At 41.5% G+C, this 13,491-nt stretch overlaps 3 protein-coding genes across 6 annotated transcripts; 1 reads left to right on the forward strand and 2 right to left on the reverse strand.

Annotated features, from left to right (window-relative positions):
- The first annotated feature begins 275 nt into the window (after window positions 1-275).
- Window positions 276-3,583, forward strand: mrnip (MRN complex interacting protein). Of its 3 annotated transcripts, none has more exons than XM_079352287.1 (7): window positions 276-420; window positions 553-612; window positions 1,321-1,427; window positions 1,506-1,554; window positions 2,254-2,396; window positions 2,698-2,743; window positions 2,997-3,583. In XM_079352287.1, the coding sequence occupies exons 1-7, from the start codon at window positions 361-363 to the stop codon at window positions 3,411-3,413; spliced, it is 882 nt and encodes a 293-aa protein (XP_079208413.1). In that variant the 5' UTR covers window positions 276-360; the 3' UTR covers window positions 3,414-3,583. The 3 variants fall into 3 exon arrangements, with proteins under 3 accessions (XP_079208413.1, XP_079208411.1, XP_079208412.1); XM_079352285.1 differs by having other exon boundaries at window positions 333-420; window positions 3,000-3,583; XM_079352286.1 differs by having other exon boundaries at window positions 333-420; window positions 2,269-2,396.
- Window positions 3,584-3,590: 7 nt separating this feature from the next.
- sqstm1 (sequestosome 1) lies at window positions 3,591-6,960 on the reverse strand. The gene is made up of 8 exons (XM_079352284.1): window positions 6,636-6,960; window positions 5,785-5,880; window positions 5,315-5,613; window positions 4,942-5,098; window positions 4,758-4,826; window positions 4,361-4,548; window positions 4,107-4,275; window positions 3,591-4,023 (listed from the first exon to the last, which is right to left on the reverse strand). Exons 1-8 carry the CDS (start codon window positions 6,802-6,804, stop codon window positions 3,860-3,862), a joined length of 1,311 nt encoding a protein of 436 aa, XP_079208410.1. The 5' UTR covers window positions 6,805-6,960; the 3' UTR covers window positions 3,591-3,859.
- A 1,023-nt stretch (window positions 6,961-7,983) lies between these two features.
- rnf4 (ring finger protein 4) lies at window positions 7,984-12,870 on the reverse strand. 2 transcript variants are annotated; one of them, XM_079352090.1, is made up of 8 exons: window positions 12,546-12,870; window positions 12,170-12,199; window positions 11,571-11,808; window positions 11,402-11,481; window positions 10,601-10,613; window positions 9,823-9,946; window positions 9,688-9,739; window positions 7,984-8,391 (listed from the first exon to the last, which is right to left on the reverse strand). In XM_079352090.1, the coding sequence occupies exons 2-8, from the start codon at window positions 12,179-12,181 to the stop codon at window positions 8,242-8,244; spliced, it is 669 nt and encodes a 222-aa protein (XP_079208216.1). In that variant the 5' UTR covers window positions 12,182-12,199; window positions 12,546-12,870; the 3' UTR covers window positions 7,984-8,241. The 2 variants fall into 2 exon arrangements, with proteins under 2 accessions (XP_079208216.1, XP_079208217.1); XM_079352091.1 differs by lacking the exon at window positions 12,546-12,870 and adding an exon at window positions 12,455-12,539.
- Between the last annotated feature and the right edge of the window lie 621 nt (window positions 12,871-13,491).

Genomic DNA, 13,491 nt, shown 5'->3' on the forward strand with positions numbered 1-13,491 from the left:
TCGTTAATTATTCCTCTAGAAGTTTCACAAGGCCAAGCCTCTTTGACTATTTAGAAAAGCGCTATATAAAACGAATGTATTATTTTTATTATTATGTTCAAGGTAATAAGTACAGGCTATACTAAGGCGTGTAGTTTATAGCCATTACATAACAGAGTCTTCTGTTTGAAACAACCGGCCTCTGGTTTGTAACACAGTGACTCCCTGAACTCATCCAATAGGTGGCGCTCACGCAACATTTAAGGATGCCAACAGCTGTTGGAGTACACAGAAGAAGACGGTCAGTGTGACGTTTCATCGCGCTTAAATCACAGAGCCGGGAGAATCAGACCAGACCGGACCGGACCGGAGCCGTCCATCATGGGCCAGGAGTTTCACGTCGTCAGGTGTTTCTCCTGTCAGAGCTTCCAGGTTCAACAGGTAAGCAAAGCACAGCGATACACTTAGCTACAGGCTAACATACAAGCTAACAGGTGTACCAATCATCATAACTGATCTCAACTCGCTCAAAGTGTCTGTCTGTCTGTCTGTCTGTCTGTCTATCTGTCTCAGGTGAAGAAGGTGAACAGGTGGAGCTGTAAACTATGTGGAAAGAAACAGACGCTGCTCAAAGTAAGAATAAATAATCACATTAAGACATCGTCTTTGTGATTTGTGACATCGTTTGTGTGTCTGTAATAATGCTAAATACATCTGAGATCAAAGTTGAAGGGCAATTGTGAATAAATATAACATTAATTACACGTGACGTTTCAAGTGTCCAACACAACATGGATGAACCAATCAGAAGTTGAGTGACGGCACAGACTGGTGACGTCATCAGTCCAGATTACCCTGCATTCATGTGGTGTCAGATAAAACAAGTTTGTGAGTTTGAAAATGCACATGAATGCCTGCTCAAGTTTGTGCCCTACTTGCTGACTTGATGTCATATTTGTCATCGTGGGGGACAATATGTGTTTTATTAATAAGAGATTTTAGTAATTCTTTTTTTGCACATGTTTTTTTGTTTTGTTTTTTACACATCTTCGTAGAATCGTAGTTTTTATTTTCTTTTGTTGTTTTTAAATTTTAATTGAAAGCACTTGAACACACTGAATTCAGAACATTGATTTCCCATTTGGAAATTGCTTCTATCCAAATAGTAAATGGATGCAGCATAAGAACATAATTAATCATGTTAATCAATAAATGATCCAGATGAGTAGATAAGCTGATTGATGAGGACACAGACTGCTGATGTCATCTGTCCAGCACAGCTGCAGGTAGAGTTGTCTGTTACTACTGGTATCAGCTGACTGAGTGCTGATTGGTTGGCAGGAGTTTGGGCGGGGCTCCGGGGCCGATTGCAGACGCCATGTTCAGAAACTGAACGCTATGAGAGGAGCCATGATGGAGGAGCAGGAGCATGACACCTTGTCGCTATGGTAACCATCCTGACTCCCAATTCACTCCTTCACTCCTCACCAGTCATCCTGTTCAGTTATATCTGATGGCTGTTACAGGAAACAGGCCGAGGAGGAAGAGGAGACGGAGCCTGAGGAAGAGCAGCAGGTGAACACACACCAGAATGTATTCTATTCTGTTATTTTACTTATGACAGATATCTGAAATAATAATAATGATAAACACCTTTTTATGAACTCATACTTGAACTCATTAAGCCCTGATAAACAACCACACACACACACACATGCACGCACACAAACCAGCCTGTCTCTAGGGTCCTCATTTATCAACAGTGCTTAGTATTTATGTAGTGAAAACATTCATTTTATTTACCTGCTTTTGTGAATTGCAATAACTCCAGTGGTCATTCTCGTTAGTTAATGTCAATATTTTCCCACGTCTTCTCAACCAATGACAAGGAAGTAGGTCTGAAGCCTGCTGGACTGGGAAGGCTGCACAGAATTTGTGAGGATCTGTTGAATTTGCAGATAATGGGAGTGTATATATAATGATTCTTAGTTATTTATTAGCTTTTAAATTTAACATAACCACGTAACATTAAATATCTCAATTCAAGGTCTACTTTTGTCTCGGCTTTAAACTTTACTAGTCTTAACATATTTTTTCAGGGTTACTATAGTAACATGGTCAGAGTTGCCCTACAGAGATGCTCCTCTGGTTAGTGTTAGAAAAGAAGAGAAGATCTACACCTGTGACAAATGTACACAATTAAACATGATTAACTCGATCAATAGTTGAGTCGATTTTAAAAGATTTGAGCTCTGTTTCACTACGTCTCTAAAGGTGAGTCAGAGTCAGGGGAGTCAGGCTAAGGTGAGCCGCTGGATCAAATACCTGGACGCACCTGAGGAGGCAGAGCCTGAGGAGGAGGAGGACAATGTTTTGTTGGACACGAAGCAGCTCCATGCCTACCGTATGACTGACAGGTATGACTTGAGACTGTTTATGTTGTTAGAGGCCACGCCCACCTACCTGTCAGTAAGCAGTGTTTACTAAAGCACACCTGTAGAGACGGACAGGTGACTTATTCACACGTCCAAAGTTGCTAACAATTTAAACAAAGTTTCATAATACATGTTTAAAGAAAAGGGTTTTGGAGGAAATGTTTATTTCTGGCTCATCATAAGCTGTACTGCTGATTAGCTGATAAATGCAGCTGCTGGTTGTAGCTCAGCATCACAGCGACAAAGATTAATGACTGTTTTATTCTGTCATGTGTTCTGACAGGAAGAGAAAAAGAGAAGGATGGACCCACACTAGCACAACTGAACAGGTAACATGATATGGATCGCAAACATTTACAACAAATCAAATACTTTCAGCTGACAAAAACGTAGAACAGTATACTGATACTAGTTTTACGCTAATCAAGGCCAACAGTTAAAATGGTAAATGGACCACACAGACCGATGACTCCACCTTTAGAGGGGGGAGTTAGAAGTTAGTCTGTGCCTTTAAATCCCCCCTTTTTTTTTTTTTTTTTTTTTTTACAAACCAGTTAACCACCTGACATCCTCTGTTTGCAGCAGGATCCACCCAGCACGACCGGAATCTACAAAACAACCCAAACCAGTCAGAACCAGACCTGTCCTAACCAGACCAGTCTCAACAATACCAGTCTCAACCAGACCTGTCCGAACAATACCAGTCTGATCCAGTCCAGTCCTCCCAATAAGCGGAGGTTAACTCCACCCAGTTTAGCTTCTGGTCCAGGCTCCAGATGGGCTTGTTTCCTCAGATCTGATTTGGAGATGAAGGATGGGGAGGAGACTTCAAGCAGTGGGAGGAGTCAGTCAGAAGGCGGAGCTGTGTCTTCATTCTGTGCTGATGTCATTTCGACCGTGTCCCATCCCAGTGTTGGCCCACTGCTTCCGGTTTCCTCGATGTTTGAAAGTGGAGAGGAGTTCATCTTTGATGACTTCCTGTCGGGTTCAGACTTCTGAATCCGAACTATTGATCAAACCATTTTAGCATCTGAACAGTCGATTAGCTCACTTGTTTATTTATTCAACGATCACCTGTTTTTGCTTTTTCATTTCATGTCTTATTTCAAAACTTTCCGTTTACTTTTTTACTTAAAAACAAAATAAAACCTCAAAATACAAACGTGAAACTGTAACTGATGGTTATTATTGATCTGTTTATTGTTCTCTCTTTACATGAACAGATATATTTAAGAGATTACATTTCAGTTTGTTGATGTTTTAATGTATCAGCAAAACAGACATTGACAAAAATGGTGAAGTAGAAAGAGTCAGTGAAACGTACTGATTAGATATAGAGAATTGATTGATAACAGCAATCAATGATTATGAAGTCAGATGAAATACATATCTGACTGAGAAAGACATGAAGGTTGAGTAATCTGAATAGTTGCATCATGATGACATCAAGGCTGCTGTGGACGAGGTTGTTTGGCGTACTGGATAGCGTCGAGTGCAGCGCCAATGTCAAAGTTTTTGGCCTGAAGGAGACGTGTCAGCCAGCCGCCTTCGTCAGTAAAACCCATCGACAGCATGAGCGCAAGAGACTCAACCAGACGGGGGTCTGCCTCTGTGTGAGGGGGAGGGGGGGCAGAGATTAAAACACAATCATACTTGTCAAATATCATCAGGGGGGGACAGAGGTGGTCTCACCTTGAGGCAGGTGAGGGTACAGAGCCGCCTCCCTCAGACCTGTTGGACCTGACGGTGTCCCAGGGTCCTTGTTCTGATCTGGGTTCTGCAGGGACTGCAGCTCTCCGGTGGATGGATCGACCTCCCGGGAACTCAGGTGAGTCCACTCCTCATCAGAGTCTTTAGCCACCTGCACAGAGAGACAGAGCAGGTAACTGCTGATGCTCATAAAGTTCTGTTTTACTTATTTTATGAGGCTCTTGGACTCAACTGACCTTTGACCCATCACTGTCTACAGGCCCAGTGCTAACTCCTTCCTGACTGGCTGCAACCTCACAGCTGGCCCCGCCCTCACTACGGTCATCACTCATCTCAACATCTTTCTCCCCATCTCCGGTCTGGAGGGGCGAAGTGACTTTGGTCCTCTGTCCTTCATGCTCCACGTCAATATCCACGTCGATACCTGCACATGTAGATGATATCATCTCCTGTCACTCACTTTTTAAAATTTCATGTTGATGAAGCTATCTTTTGTTTCTTCTCATTGGCAGATGTTTGTCAGGGACGAATGTCTAGGAACTGCAGTTTTACTCTAAAAAAAACAGTCACTATCACAAAACAGCCAATCAGATAGCTGTTCTGATCTCATGTGGTAACAGTGACATCACTTACCCAAGGGGCTCAACATTGCGGCCACACCCTCCCCGATGTTCTTCAGAAAGTCCATGCTTGCCTGGGATGCTGTGGATAGAGGTCAGAGGTCAATGATGAGTCATAGGATCATGAAACATCAGTCAGAAGGTTATTTTATGATGATTTCATTATTGATCTGTCAGTCAAACACGTGCAGACAGACCAGAGGCTTCGTTGCCCTCAGCAGCAGGTCTGGAGGATCCAGACTGGTCCTTGTCCTCCTTCTTCTGGTCCTGGTCCTGGTCCTGAGGAGAATTCAGGCTTTGGTTCCACATGCAGTGTCTCATCTTCTTCATCCAACGACCCCGAGGAAACCAATGCTGAGACAGTCAGAGAGCAGGGTTAATAGCAGAATTCAAAACACCCCTGACAGTCAGAGTGGAGGGGTAAAAACACCTCTACAGTCACAGATAAATTATCTCTCGGATTTAAAGTCTGGTGCAGCTCTGATCACGCCTACCAATGATGTCACAGTGTTCATACTGTGACATCATGACGGGAATGGTCAGAGGGCTCCTCCCCATGATGTCCCTCACCTGCAGGGGGTGCCAGATGGGCAGCAGAGCGTGCTCGGTGTGGGTCCCACGGGCCTGGCAGGCGGAGCACAGGTCGTAGTTTGGACAAACTGAACACTTGAAGCGAGTTCCAACCACGGGGCCTTCACAGCCGTCACAGGTGACATCAGGGTGCAGGGCTGGGGGAGGGGCCATATGAGGGGGTGGGGCCTGATGAGGGGGTGGGGCCTGATGAGCTCCAGGAGGCGGAGGAGGAGGATGGCCAAAGGCAAAAGGCGGAAAGGCATGTAGAGGAAAGTCCCTCCGGTGCTCCTTTTTCTCTAGAAGAGTTAAAATAATAATAATAATAAATCAGCACAAACCAGAATAACAATCTGCTACATCAGCTGATTACAATAATGTCTGTTAATATTAAAGGTGATGTTCAGGTTAGGACCAGGTGGGGTTTAGTTTAGGAGCAGGTGAAGTGTATTACTATTATTTTTTCTTACCTTTGATAAAGAGGCGGAAGGTTGCATCATTCATACAGGCCAGACCCATCATCAGTTCATCATCAGAGGAAAATGCCACAAGGTCTCCATCTTCATCTGAAACGGCCAAAGAAAGAAAAAGATCATCATCTCCATTATCACTGTTATCATTTTAAAAAATAAATATTTTATAAAATAGATTGAGCTTCTTTTAGCCTTCATGTGAGGTAAAGCAGTTGTTGGTGGATATTTGTTTACATTCAGTAAGCATGTCAGAATTTGCAAACAATCATCAGGGACATGACCAAAACAAATGCTCTCTTCCGACAAACTTCCTACACCTCCCCTCCCCGACCCCAGTTATCCGTTTACCTTTTTAGACCACATCAAATATTTTTGATAAGTCTGTTGGTTGTCTTTCAGCTGTACACTTCAGACAACATGTCTGAGTCTCTGAAACATAAACAAGCTGAGAGATGTGCTGTCCAGTGAGTGTAAACACAGACCTTAGAACTACAAACCCAGAGGAGGTTTGACTTCACTCTAATTTTAGATCATCACTTAACCCTATATTCACAAAGGGTCAATTTGATTTTTGGATTTATTAATATTGAGAGTGTCACATATTACTTTTAAAACACCAAAATGTGTGTTTTACAAAAACATGTCCAGATCTGAACTCCTTCCCACAAGAGCTGTTAATCAGCAAAGGTGAGCTTACAGTGAACTCAAAGCTTAGTGTTTACATAAGGATAGTTTTGGCCCAGTTTTCTCTCCGTACATTTACTGCCAGTACTTGTTTCACTGTGCAGAAAAAAAAAACATTTAAAACGATAAAATATATATAATTCAAGTAAAAATGAAATGTTTACCTTTGTAGTACATGTTGAAACCATTGTTTTTCAGGCAGGTAAACACACCAGCCGTCTTGCTGCTCAGGTAGTCGAAGCTCGAGGAGACACCTTGATCCACAGTAAACCTGCGGACCTCTTTCACCGCCGCGTCTTTACCCAACAGGTAAGCTTTCACTGTCACAGACATCGTGTCAAACTCCGGGTAACAACACAACAACTTCAGTGACTCGGAAACTTTGTGACGCACTTTAAATCCTTTCTGCTCTCTTTATGTTTACTTCCGCGAGAAGCGTCACGTTATGGTCTGCAGAAAGAATGTTTGGCGCGGCTTGCCATTGGTCCCGCTGACAGTGTCCCGCCCAGTCGACCAATCACAGGCCAAGGAATGACAAAGCACTTTCCAATTAGGGGATTTTCCACATTTTCCCCTCAGAGTCACCTGACCAATCAGGTTTAACAGGAATAAAGTTCATATTGAAATCTAAATAATGCTGCGTCATCATTACGGAGAAAAATGAAATAATTAATTTAAACTTTTATTTTCCCCTCCTGACTTTAACCTTTCATTAGCTGATGTTACATTTTGATTTTTGCTCGTGCAGAAGAATCAAAATGACCAGGAAAAAATAGGTAATGTAATGAATCTTTAATAATAAAATAAAACAAATAATTTTTTTCAACTCACATTTTTGTGTCTTTAATAATTATGTCTAAATGGTTTGTGCACTGTGTCATATAAACATACACATTTATTGATTAAAAGCTGTGAAACTCTTAATTCTTATGTTTGTAGTACGTTACATTAATAAAGTTACAAATAAGTACTGGTACTTTAAATTCTCCTGTGTGGGATCAAGTAATTTCTTTCCACCTCCTTGAACCGGATGATATTGCCATTTCAATGACTTTATTTTTCTTCCAGAAGTTTTTCAGGTGTGACATCATCCTATGCCGGGGTCAATCAGCGGCACAGTTTGTGTCACGTGACAGTGAGTCATCATCCTGTGACCTGTTTGGGAAGTGACTCAGAATCACAAGATGAATACAAACTGACCTAGAATGCATAACTGCGCTGAAACTTTAAATATAAGAAAAAACAAACTGCTTGTTTTATGAACTACAGGTGTGAAGAAAACACCTGCAGCGTTATCTGTATACTAAACCTCATCCACATGATTCATTCTCAAAATAATCAATAACTACTGACTACACTACATTGTTCATTAATCATCATCTATTAAGATATAACAGACAATATTTAAAATGAAGTCTTTATTGTATGTCTGCAGAATACAGCAGGTACCTAATCTCACCTGTCAGCTGTTCTGATTAACTTTCAGAAAGACAGAACCACCACAACTTCTCATGGAATTTAATAGAATTTATTTATACATTTACTCATTTGGTCAGTTAATAGAAAACAAAGAGTCAACAGACAAACAGAATAGGTGCTGAAACCCCAACAAACTGAAAAAGAAATCAATTATTTACATCAATCACTTATCAATCAGTGATCACTTGCATTAAAACAGCAGCAGACCGCTCACTTCTTCTTCTGAGGATGATGATGATGTCACTGATGATTTCCAGCAGCAGCTCAGTGTGTTGCGACCTCACGGTGACGCTAGACATAAAGGGGGTGGTACTGACGGTGGGTAAGTCTCTTCCTACAGGTAGGACAGGTGTGTGATGATGTCAGAGCGTCTCTCAGACACTGGCTGCAAAACACATGACCACATTTTGTGGAAACGACCAATCGGCCGCTCTCCATGATCTGTGAAAACACAGCAGCAAATCAGAACACAGTATTCAACCAGGAACCCTCTACCATCACACAAACACAATCCATGCACGTCTGGAGCAACAAACCTAAGGGTCGACTCGGCGTGCTGTGCAAGAGCACTTTATTGTGGTCAGCAGGTTGCTGTAGTGTCCTGACCGATCGGCAAAAAAATATGTCTAAAGAATCCCTTGCAACTCACATAGTAACTGTCTACCTGTTTGTTTGTGAACTGATGATACACAACATTATTGCTGGGTGAAACAGACGGTCAAGAAAAGGAAAGGTGATGCAGAATAGGGAAGAAAAAGATAGGCCCTTTCCACAGACATAGAGAGGTGCTTCAAAGGGAACAGTAAGGGAACAGGTTAGTCTACACAAACCCAGCAAGGCTAGTTTAGTAGCATATCTAAAAACAGTGTGACAAAAGGGCCCGAGGCTTTGCAGTGAGCACAAATGAAATCACAGCAGTAAAGAGTGTAACAGAGTGATCATACAACATTGAAGGCACTGTGCTCCAACCAGTCAAAAATAGAATAAGCTAAGGAAAGCACCGAGAGTAACCTTCAGCTCCTGCAGCATGCATCAGGCAGAGAGGTTTGATTGGTTTATAAAACATGGTCGAGTGCCGACATTGGTCAAAGTTTTTACACGTTTACAACTACTAGAGATAACAGATTTCTTTTGATCAGAGCACATGAATTATTAATTACTGTCAGGACCTAAAGACAATTTCAATCAAAATCTTAAGAAATGTATTTGGAGAAAATTACCTACCCTGCCTTTAAAACAGGTGTACCAGTTATAATACTGTACTGGTAACTCCTTACCAGTTACTCTGAAACAGCTAAGCAGGGACTCTATACAAGCTGTAGTAAAAGAACATTTGCTTTCAGTCCAAACTGTTGAACAGTGGCATGTTGTGTGTTCAACTTTGGTAGAATACAGTTTGGTTTATGGAGACAGGTGTATAAACATTTATTTTATACTCTTGTAGCACAGATCTAAAAACCATGTCAGCCACTAAAATCAGATTTTTTTCCTCCTGAATATCGATATCGACCCAAAAAAATCCCATATTGATTGGGCTCCAACAGGAATGCAACTTTATGTTACAGGTGAACAACAGGTGTGTTACAGACGTGAAACAGGTATGCAACTGTGGCATTGCAGGTTTATAACAGGTATGTAAAATTGTCTTACAGAACTAGTACAGGTGTGCAACAAATATGTAACAGATGTGTTACAGGTGTATAACAGGTGTGTGTTACAAGTGTGTAAGAGTCTCACCTCAGAGTACGAGTCCAAACAAACAGGACAGCTGATTGTCCCCGGAGTCGACCTGAAACAGACATCAACCAGGGATCAGTCTATCACCTGGCTGTGGTGAAAGAATGGTTAAGCTTAGTGGGATCAGACTATTACCTGGACGAGCTGTTTGACTGTAGCGAGGACAGGATTGCGCCTTTGAGGACAGGAGGTGTTTCCTCGTCCTCGTCACTGCTGACAACATAACTCTCGCCTGTGGTGACTCGTCTGTTCGGAGGACCTGATTGAGGACAGCCAGGAACATCTTGAAATGGCCATGTCTCCAAATGGGCATTCACTCCCAAATTAAGGTTAGAAGAAGCTTAGCTGCTGTTTGTTTTTTTAACCTAAAGTATTCAGACTTATTTAAGCAGAGGTCTGGAAACTATGTACATTGAGACCGGACTGACGGGGGTGAGTCCAGAGGCGTGGCCAGGGATAGTTTAGACCCCCTTGAAATCTGAGTGAGCAACTCAAAATTCATTTGGTTGGCCATTTGCCTCATCAGACAAACAGTCAACCATATGTCTATTGATTTAGATTTGACATATTTACATTAAAATCAACTGTTTGAGCTGTCTGCTAGATATAAAGAAGAAAATATAGTAATCTTTTAAATATTTTGACTTAGTAAAACTACATATAATTAGCATACATGGAACATATAAATAATTGCTATTTGTCTGGGAGTTACACACAACATGAAGAAATGAATGTTCTAAAAGGTGCTAAAAGTTGTCTTGGCCCTCTAAATCACACTTTTATTTGGGTGGTTAGCATGGAAATGTTTCCCCCTCCAAGCATGACAGAAAAAGTATTTTAGAACTATTGCATTAAAACACAGGGGCACATACACACACTCATTCAAGACTCGCACAATAAATAAATACGTCACCTGAATCCAGCAGCTGACACACCGCAGAAGAATAAGAAAAACAACAACAAAGGAAGAAAAAAAAAATTAGCAACAAAAATAAGCATTATAACAGTGTCTTATTACTGTGTCATGTTTTTAGGGATAGGAATCGTTAGTTGGGGGGCTTGAACATACCCTAAAAATTTAGACACATTAAGCCTAGTAAAAATGTATGCATGGATATGATTCCCCACATGTAGAAAAATGGCTCAATACAGTCTTTGACTTTTGTAAAAAAAAAAAAAAAAAAAGGGGTCCACATAGGTCAGTACTGCTCAAAGTGTGGGGGTACAGAGACGACATGGGTCATTTGGACTGTGTGCACAGATTTGTAAACTGCCGGAGTTACCAAATCCAAGCATTCAGTGAGGCCCGGATGTTGAAAATGGTTTCCATGCAGCAGGTGAGTGCTCTCTCCTATCTCTCCTCTTTAGTGTAATGTGTCTGGCATTTGAACTGTCCTAACCCCTCTTTTTGTACAAAGACAAGAACCTAGCTTAAAAAAAAGAAAAGAAAAATAAGATCATGTCTTCACTGCATGACCATGTGTCACAAAAATTAGTTGGTGCTGTATTTAAGTTTAATCTGATGTCCAATGCTCGATAGCCTTGACAGCAGTAGGAATAAGCTCAAACTAAACTGACTTTCAGTGTTTAAAAAAAATAAAAAAGTGAAGCATGGCACCTTATGGACCCGAATTTCAATCCTCATCCCTTATAATTGTGTATTACTATTGTGTAATATTATTGAGTGGCATTATTCAGTAGTATTACTGTGTACCAGTACTGAGTCGTTGTGAGTCAGGTCCACCACAGCAGCCTCTGAGCCCTCACAAGTGAGATCCACCACGTCGTCCACACCTAAGAGCAAGCACAAACACACACACACACACTCAGTCATGTATCAGATCAGACCTTATAATCTATAAAATGGTAGTTATCACGCTGACCGTCCACCGTGTTGTCCATCACATCAATGGTCTCTGTGGGAGCAGCAGAATCACCCTCAGAGGTGCTGCTAACATTAGCTATTGTGTCAGCTGCTATGTCAGCCAATCTGCTAGCTGCTCTGCTAGCGTTAGCAGCTCTGTTAATGTTAGCTGCTCTTCTCACGTTAGTCCCTCTGCTGGTCTTGATGCTAGGTCTGGACACCAGAGGACTTCCTGTGGTCCTCCTCTTTCTCTGAGCCTAAGTAAGCACACACATCGCAGTACATAAAGTTAGAGTCATGACATTATAACTTCAACACGGGCAGCACTCATACAAACATAAATACTTAACATTAAGTCTTTCATATGAACTAGATCAGCTCGTCTTGAAGAGGTTACTGTTTCTATGGAGACGGCTGTTACTATACATCAATAAATACAACACTTCATAATCAATGCAGTGATTTCCAAATGTGTTTAAAGAGTGGGTTTCTAAAGTAAGCAGCCGTGAAAATAAAAACGATATAACATAATGTATGTTTTGATTTCACATCAATCTAGATTTTTAAAGTCTGATATTGATCGATGATCCAGTTCAGTTTGAGGAAACAGCAACTTACAGAGCCGCTCATATCAGAGACACTGAAACCCTGAAAAAAAACACAGACATAAGATTAAACACAATGACGTGAGATTAAACACAGACATTAGATTAGAAGATGACTAAAACAGTCTCTAATAAAAGCTCAGCTAGCTAGCTAGCTAGCCAGCTAGCTAGCAGGTGTTATTTCCAAATCTGTGTCCCTTTGTTTTCGCAGCCACTGCTCCTCCTATTCTTCGTACTGTTTACTTTTTTTGTGAAGTATGTAATGGTGTAAATGTGACAGGTTGGAGGTTATTTATACCTGAAGGTTCAGAAGAACGTTTTAAAAGTTTAGACGATTTAACACAACATCTTAGCATGTTAGCATGTAGTGACTGCTTATCTTCACTCACCGTCAGTGTGTTTTATCTGTTGTCAGTGGGTTAGCTGGGAGCTATGCAGATTATGAAAGGCATTCAAACAAAAACAAAAAAACAAACAAAAACCAGAGCAGACTGATTCACTCCTGACGATCAGCTCAGGCTAATGTTAGCTTATTCTCCTGTTTATGGAGACTCTTCTTCACAAAAAGTGTTGGTCACTAAAGTTCAGCACCATTTCACTGCTGCCCCCTGCTGACTGTCACTGTAGTGTACGCGCGAGCGTTTCTCGGTCATTTTTGGGTCTCTTGGGGCCCCAGGCAAAAAATAAATGTAGGGGCCTTCCAAACAACTGAAAGATTTTTAGGTTGTTTCGTCTAATCTGAAAGGAAAGGAAGATCGAGACCGAATGAGATCAAGTCAAAAGCTGGTGAAGGTTGTTAACAGGTAATACAAAGAGCCAATTTCTCTGCTCTGCTCGTCCCAGGCCGGCAAGGAAGAAGAAGAACTGATAGTGGCAAAACAAGAGTTTTGATACAGCCAGTTTCATGAAGGATCAATTCAGGGGAGTGTCTTCTCCTATCTGGGTGTTATACAGTGGACTGATACAGAGAGGTACAGTGCTGACTGTTTTGCAAAAACAGGAGGAGCAGTGACCTTGAGCAACGAGAACAAAGAGCAGCTGGAGAGAAATATATTAACATAGCATTAATCACTAATAGGAGAGTCCCAACAAGGCTACTTCTGTTCCTCTTTTTTCCTGTTTCTTTTTTCTCTCCTATATAGACCGGCAACTCCTCTTTATTTTTATCTGTTGACTTCATTGACAAACTTTTGTATTCACAGCAACCCCTATCAGATGGTGCCACCTAAAAGGAATTACTGTTGTTGCACATGTTAGGCCACCACTTTTGTTTGTGAACCCTCAGGGGCCCCCTATGGTCGACGGACACAAGCAGTTGACAAGCATTGCCTGTGT

This window comes from Symphodus melops (assembly GCF_947650265.1).
Source record: "Symphodus melops genome assembly, chromosome: 9".
Lineage (NCBI taxonomy): Eukaryota > Metazoa > Chordata > Actinopteri > Labriformes > Labridae > Symphodus > Symphodus melops.

Excerpts from the sequence above, each read along its gene's own strand:
- mrnip (XM_079352287.1), top strand. The coding sequence starts at position 361 with ATGGGCCAGGAGTTTCACGTCGTCAGGTGTTTCTCCTGTCAGAGCTTC. Across the intron at positions 1,428-1,505 it reads CATGACACCTTGTCGCTATG|GAAACAGGCCGAGGAGGAAG; the intron begins GTAACCATCCTG and ends TGGCTGTTACAG. Across the intron at positions 2,397-2,697 it reads GCCTACCGTATGACTGACAG|GAAGAGAAAAAGAGAAGGAT; the intron begins GTATGACTTGAG and ends GTGTTCTGACAG.
- sqstm1 (XM_079352284.1), bottom strand. The coding sequence starts at position 6,804 with ATGTCTGTGACAGTGAAAGCTTACCTGTTGGGTAAAGACGCGGCGGTG. Across the intron at positions 4,827-4,941 it reads TGAGGGCAACGAAGCCTCTG|CATCCCAGGCAAGCATGGAC; the intron begins GTCTGTCTGCAC and ends CTCTATCCACAG. Across the intron at positions 4,024-4,106 it reads GTACCCTCACCTGCCTCAAG|AGGCAGACCCCCGTCTGGTT; the intron begins GTGAGACCACCT and ends CCCCTCACACAG.
- rnf4 (XM_079352090.1), bottom strand. Across the intron at positions 11,482-11,570 it reads GATGGACAACACGGTGGACG|GTGTGGACGACGTGGTGGAT; the intron begins GTCAGCGTGATA and ends GCTTGCTCTTAG. Across the intron at positions 9,740-9,822 it reads CAGTCAAACAGCTCGTCCAG|GTCGACTCCGGGGACAATCA; the intron begins GTAATAGTCTGA and ends TGTCTGTTTCAG.